The 7,116-nt window shown below is 38.0% G+C and overlaps 1 protein-coding gene across 1 annotated transcript; it reads right to left on the reverse strand.

Annotated features, from left to right (window-relative positions):
• Window positions 1-1,751: 1,751 nt before the first annotated feature.
• On the reverse strand, window positions 1,752-3,026 carry LOC149241941 (chaperone protein dnaJ 8, chloroplastic-like). The gene is made up of 3 exons (XM_089367608.1): window positions 2,517-3,026; window positions 2,209-2,277; window positions 1,752-2,093 (listed from the first exon to the last, which is right to left on the reverse strand). Exons 1-3 carry the CDS (start codon window positions 2,709-2,711, stop codon window positions 1,923-1,925), a joined length of 435 nt encoding a protein of 144 aa, XP_089223734.1. The 5' UTR covers window positions 2,712-3,026; the 3' UTR covers window positions 1,752-1,922.
• Window positions 3,027-7,116: the final 4,090 nt, after the last annotated feature.

Genomic DNA, 7,116 nt, shown 5'->3' on the forward strand with positions numbered 1-7,116 from the left:
ACAATATGTATTTCTCTGGCCCTCAAAGCAAGCTTTTAGCACTTATCTCATTTTGTTTTACATACTTAAGTCCTCAAATATAGTGGTTTTAGATTCCATTTTGGCAAACCCACCATTCAAAACAATATGTATTTCTCTGGCCCTCAAAGCAAGCTTTTAGCACTTATTAATCTATGCTCTGTCCAAGATACAATTCAAACTTTCATTTTCAAGCATTTTAAGAGGCAAAACAGTGCAAATATTTTAAATGTTCTATTTACTTGTCTGAATTTCTACAAATAAAATATATATCTTACATCCCCACCCCACCTTTAAGGGGTTTAAAAAGAAGAAAGAGCACTCTCAAAAAAATTAGAAACCTTTAATATAAGGTGAATTTTTAAAAATTTACATCAAGAATTTGATTCTGGAAATTTCTGCAATCCCTACACATCCTTCCTTTAAAGGGCATTTTACAATTTGGCTTTCCAAAAATGGAAATAGTCTCAACCAAAATTTTCAGTTATACGCTAATCTGTGTCTCCAGATAACAACTCCCAATGATCGCCAGTTCACACAGAACATTGGTCACACACCAATTTCCCCCACATAACACTGCTTATGCATCACTCATTCGCAATAGGTTAACAGGTTTCTTTGATATCCAATTCTAACAATAGTTTTAGACCATCTTTGTGTTTTGCTTCCTCACATAATCTGTGTCTCCAGATATTTTTCCTTCTACATTCCCATACTCCTATACACTCGTTTTCCTTCTACTCACACCAATCATCTTCAACTTTGATTTCAAACCAAGAAAGGGGTTCAAGGTTGCTACAATTTCAAATTCAATTAAAATGATTTCAGTTTCTTGGAATTTTCTCTGGAGCAATCTTTGCTGCCCCAAAATTGTTTATACCCTTTTCCATAAGTAAGGAATCAGAAGAATTTACATTTTAAATGGCAAATATGAATACTTTCGAAATTGTGATGAGTTTCTTCTTCCGTATCTATCACATAAGTAGTTTTAGTGCCACCCCATTGTTGGCCACTCTTCGCCGCTACATCTGTAACCTGGACACTTTGCCTACTTCAATCGCCCTCATTAACTTTGCCAGTGTAGCACAGTTCAGATCTCTCTTGCTACAGGATCTACGCATCAATTCTGCACTCAATGGCTCCACAATTATAGCCCCAAGCATAATTTGTCAGGGATTACCCTAGATTTGTCACGGTAACAATCTAGAAAGCAAATACTCAAAACTAATTGATTGAATATATCTCAGTCCCAGATGAAACATATAAAATTAACATTAATGGTAAAACTTAACAACATTTGAATCCTGCAAATACAGGCAGCGATTGCCTATAGTTACAGCCAAGAATAATGCCTTGTTCAGGATGATATACAATAGAAAAATTCATTATGGAATGAAACGGTTTCATTATGTCTCAAGGATCAAATATGTAGAAATTTTGCATTATGTAATGAAACAGCAGCATTTCATCTCAATGATCAAAGATCTCTTAATCAAAATAATGGTTTCCATTAAATGAGTGTCATTACAAATTGCAGGAAGAATAGTTAGGAGCTCTTTAATGAAGAGCAGATCCCCATAATAATCACATGGTCCAGAGAGATATCCCACAGGTATGTACAAGTAGTTGAGAGTATAAATGAACAGAACATATGTACAGGTAGTCTAATAATCAGGACCCATGACCAAATCAAATAAAATCAACTATACAGTTAGAAGAACATATTGTATTTCCAGGAGATGAATGAAGAAGCTTTATGGGCTTTCTAAAACAGTTGTTTTTCTGCCAATAGTAGGAACTTTATAGATAGCCCATAACAGTCAACATGGGATCGGTAATGGAGAGGCCATAACTGTTTGCAAGGCCGGACAATAGACACCTACACAGTCTATGATAAAATTTCATCAGGCATAAATGTTAATATGAGAGGAATAATCAAGGGTTCCAGCTCCTTCCCATCCCATCCATTCTTCCCACTCGTCCCAATAATCGTTATTGATTCCCATCATGCCCTCCACAGAGTAATCAACAGAATAGCTTTGCTGCTTTGCCTTTGCTAAACTGGACATTAACGTCTGCTCATTATCACAAAAGTAACAACAATCAGAAAACCGTGGGCCTGCATAAGAGTCCCATATTACAGAATGAAAATGCATATAGATAAAGATTACTCTTAGGCAGGAAATTTACCTCATAAGCCTGATTGATCTTGTGAAATTGAACCCCACGCACATCTCCTTTGCAAACATCCGGATGATACTATAACCAGATTATATCAACATATGAGTGCAATATTAATGTTTTCTGACATTATATATGACCAGGGATATTGCCACACAAATTTTCTTAAAAATTCTCAAGAATGTGTGAAGTCTGACATTTTTAATTTCTATTTCAAACCTGTATCTCTTTTTCTATTTGCTTCAGAAATGGAAGATTTATTGAAAATATCTGATCTTGAAAGTAAGAGACATAGCTTCAAATGGATACTTGCATACCTGCAACGCAAGGCGACGGTAGGCTCTCTTCACATCTTTTTCAGAAGCCCCAGGGCTCAATCTCAGCGTCTCATACTGCTCTTTCATCCCAGGAAAAGCAACAGAGGCCATCACAGTTACATTCCTCCTGCCTCCCATTTGTAATAGAATACAGATTAATAGCAGTGTGCAACCCATTGTGAGTGTCTGGAGCATCTTCCAAAGCTGAACATGCAAATGATATAAAAGTGAAGTATGTGAATGTGATGAAAGGCTAAAATGCTGACATGTTTTTGTTGTTTAATGTAGAAGGAATCTTGCCATTTGGGCTCTAGAGCCCAACCTGCTCTCTCTTATTGCAAAACACAGAGCATTTAACCAACGAAAAACACAGAGCAGTGGACCATGTACTCGATTATTCTTTGTTCATACCACAGAGAACTGTTCTATCAAGTACGTGAACCCCTGTTGTGGGGTATACTGCTTTCAATTGGAAAACAACTCATCTCAACTACCTGCTTAACCATTCAGAGAACAGAAAATGCACCGTGTTGTGGATGCCTTAAATTTAGTAGACCTTGGCCATACTATCTTATGAAGTATGGTTGTGCTGGCTATCAGATTATTTTAGGATTGTGATTTTGGACACCAAGGTTTAGATTATTTCTTTATTATGGTGGCTGTAATGAATGATTTTATATTCCATTCATTCTTACTGCATTTGGATAAATGCCCTTATTACTTTTTCAATAGGCTGTTGTAAACATCGACCTATCTAAAGTGAGAAACGTTTTTCTTTATAAAAAATGTTGTTGGTTGATTCATAAAACCCAAAACAAAGAGCAGTGGACCACGTAATTGAATACTTTTTGTTCATACAACAGAGAACAGTTCTATTAAGATATAACTAAACATGCCAGATATAACTAAATATATATACAATGAAAGTATTCGTTGGCTTCTAAACATATGTACAATAAAAGCATTCTATTATGTAGAGATGTAATTGAGAATGAGCCGCTAATCATATATGCATGATGGGCCATGGCATCGGCAACACCAGTTAGTGTTTATTGTGGTGCCATATTGTGCGAGTTGTTCCTGCAATTGATGGCGCATCTGCCTGTGTGCATCCCTTTCATGGATGTGAATTGTTATCTTAAGTATGTTCCTTATTTTCTTTAACAATTCAATGGTTGGGCGCAAACGGTAAAGTGGCATTGATTGTTGTGGCGGGATCCTTGTCTGCATATCTTGTAATGTAAGTTCTTGTTGCTGGATTTCTTCGCAACACTCGTACAACCTTCGTAGGTAGCATGTATTCATACTTGTTGCCATCCAAAAAGGAAACACTGTAAGTGACAATGAATATGTTTGACGATTTTGTTTGAATATTCGAAATAAATTAAACGATTCCAAATGAGTATAAAACCATATGAAATTAAATGTAAAAGCAAGAAATCTATGTGAAACTTCGTTATGTAGTGAGTGGTGTTTACCATGTGGGTAATTCTGGAAGACAGGTTGTATGATTGGCTAAAGTGGATTATCCTGGATAGATTTTGATGCAAGGAATGATTCCTCTTGCTGTCTAAGCTTAAGATATGGATTCTTGTGCATTTGTGCAATGCGGGAGAATGGGAATGCTGGATTGATGTGTATGTCTGCTAGTGACCGCACCCTTGAAATTGCAGTGAATGTAATGGGGCAAGACATGTATCGAGAACAAGAGAGTCAAGGTAGAAAGTCCATCAATCCTTTCTCGAAAGCGACGGTGTTCTTCGTTAAGAGGAGGGTTATATTGGATATGATGAACGTGTAGTGGGTTGGTTTGTATAGGTGGGAGGGCATTTGAGGTGGGAAGGGATGTAGAGGAAGTAGTAGGGTTGTTGTGGTGTTCATAAAGTAGTCGACGTCGTGCATTTATTTGATCCTTCTGTTGTGCATAAAGAATACGCCGCCGCTTGTTTTTGGCCGCAATTTGATTGTTTGGTGGCATATCTAAACAAGTACAAGTAATAGTTGTTAGTTTTCATAAACAAGTAGTGCATGTTTGGTATCTCATTTTATTGGGTGCACATCCATTGTGAAATTAAAACATTATATTTTGAACATAGATTTAATTTTTTTTGTAGTTCAACATCGGTGAAGGTAGGTAGATTAGGTAGAAGGGAAAACATGCAATTAGGAATGCTATGAAATCATATGTTATTTCAGCATCTATCATTGAGAGGAGAGAAACAAGACTAAAAATATTTCGTTCCCTTCTTCTTCAAAAAATTTTTGTTTGACATGTTTGAGCGATAAAATGCATAGCTTAGCAAGTAAGGGATCAATGTATAGCATGTAGACAATGAACGAGAAACATATGTAGTGACTCTTTACAAATGTTGATATTTATATTATGTAAAATGTAAATGGCAAACATACATATGTTGGAATGACTGGAAGAGAGTATTTGCACTGAGAACTACAGGTTTCATGATAATAACATGGGTGTGTAATTTACAAAGATGAGATAGTTAGTTGTGTGGAAATGTTTGTTTATGTACAAACAGGAGTGGTAGATGAAGCCCTAAGAAGAAGTTCAAAGGCGGCGAACAATAGTTCGTTTTGAAGCGGACAGTGCTTGAATGTCGGTGAGTGCTTCCTTGCATGCAGAGGCATATTGAATTTCTTCTGAATTGATCAGTATTGGTTGCAAGCGTTGAACACCGTTGAAGTAATCTGTTTTAATGGAAAGTGTTAGCTGGAAGCGGTGCCCTGAAATCCGGCCACAAATTTCCTGTATATCAGTTGGTTCGATAGAAAGTAGGAACAAGTCTTTTGCCGTGATGCCCATGAGCTCGTTCCCTGCATCATTGAAAACTGTGACGTTCTGTAGATTCCCGGTGTGGTCATGTATCTCAATTTTAAGTTTGTAACGATAGTCACATTCTAGGAAGTCACCGTTACATTTTGAACAATGCCAAAGATTGTTAGAATGCTCCACAACCTTCTTCATGCATTGTTTTCCATTGAAATCTAGTGGACATGCTAGAAAGTAGAAGTCATCCATATGAAGAGCAGTAATTGTTGCTCGAACTGAAACCCAGATTGCTTTATCAGAGGGTTGCATGCCAGCAATTTCATGAAGCGTCTTTCGTGGCAGGGCACGTCTCGAAGCAACACCATAGTTTCTACTCAAAGATGGAGAAGAAGAGTTATAGCCGGTTTCACGGAACCATGCATGTAATTGCTGAGTTTCTTCAACCTGTGGATTTATTGTGAGAGTGCTCGTTGGTATCGTCCCTATTGTGGTGCCATTAAATTCAGACACGCGGCCTCCTTTGATTGCAAGAATTGGTGGGTTGTCGAAAGAGTAGAATTCAGAAAGATGTTGTCCTATATAGTCACAGTGGTCTCCCCATAATGTTACATCAATGCTAAAACCCGACTTGTCCTTTAGTATGAGTGTTTTCCTTAATGTTTCACTTCCATCTTTTCGTCGAATTGTTGATGTAGGTGACGTGGAGGTAACAACACCAATGACATCCACATTTGTATTTGGAGTTGCACTTTTTACTTCAGCAATATTCTTGAAGTGAAAGCTCTGGTAGGGAAACGTTGGATCATCTGTAGGACATGGATTGATAGTGGAAGCAGCAGACAAGTAAATCTCCCATTTGTTCTTGAGGTGGTTGTAGTTTGGATTTGCTTCTCTTACTGTGCCATTTGATACAATGTATAGTTGCCCAACCTGAATTAGATTGTAAAGAGATTCGGCCAGTTCAGCAAATGCAGAAAGGTGGATCTCTTCCTTATCACGGTTGATAAGGTCAAATCCGAAAACTTTTCCTGAGCCTCGCACATTGTTGTATGCCTTCAATGATGTCTTTGCAGATGCTCTACCTTGGATAGACCAATATTTTCGGTACGGGTTGAGTGCCGTGAATGGAATTGTTGGAGTTGTTGCCGTAGTTGGTGGAGTAACTACAGAGGGCAAGGTATCTTCAGCTGACGAAGAGCTAAATTCGGCTGAACCCGCCTGTGCATGTTGCAGCGTCGATGTGTCCTTCATCAACGCTGCTGAGTGCTGCACAACTTCAAGCTCAACGACTCGGATGGACCTTATGTAAACAAGTAAGAAATGAATTAATAAAGATTCCATTTTCCTTCTTTTGATGCAAAAAACGGCTAGGCGGGAAAAAGTAAAAGAGGGTGATTTCAAATGGTGGGCCTTACGAGGAGTTTTGCAGCACTGTGCAAGCTGCTTTTTTGAGCAGAATTATCGAGCCAATTTGGATGTCTCCAGAGACAACTTGTGGGCCATATGCGGATGGTAGCAAAGTCTTATGTTGATGTGTTCCATCAGATAGAGTAATGTGGAAGTGCGAGGATGTTGTTTTCAATGAGGTAACGGAACCTACATCGATTATTTGAAGTAGTGGTTGAATCTCGGTGCAACCATTCAGCAATAGAGGAATGGCATTCGGTGTCAAGGTTGTCTCCATAATAGAACAAGAGGTTTCTTTTTCCCGTGATAGGAGTACCTGCAATTCATCAATTTCACCACAATACAGAATTCTAGTCAAAGAAGATGTGACATGAATGCGGAATCTAATCTAAGAAGGCTAACTGT

Source organism: Pinus tabuliformis, chromosome 8, assembly GCF_031772625.1.
Source record: "Pinus tabuliformis cultivar Carrire ecotype Pingquan chromosome 8, CPIR1, whole genome shotgun sequence".
Taxonomy (NCBI): Eukaryota; Viridiplantae; Streptophyta; class Pinopsida; order Pinales; family Pinaceae; genus Pinus; species Pinus tabuliformis.

What these genes read in the sequence shown, in the direction of transcription:
- LOC149241941 (XM_089367608.1), bottom strand. Translation starts at nt 2,711, where the DNA reads ATGCTCCAGACACTCACAATGGGTTGCACACTGCTATTAATCTGTATT. An exon ending in ACCGTCGCCTTGCGTTGCAG is followed by an intron (nt 2,278 to 2,516) that starts GTATGCAAGTAT and finishes ATCTGGTTATAG; the next exon opens with TATCATCCGGATGTTTGCAA. An exon ending in AGATCAATCAGGCTTATGAG is followed by an intron (nt 2,094 to 2,208) that starts GTAAATTTCCTG and finishes GATAATGAGCAG; the next exon opens with ACGTTAATGTCCAGTTTAGC.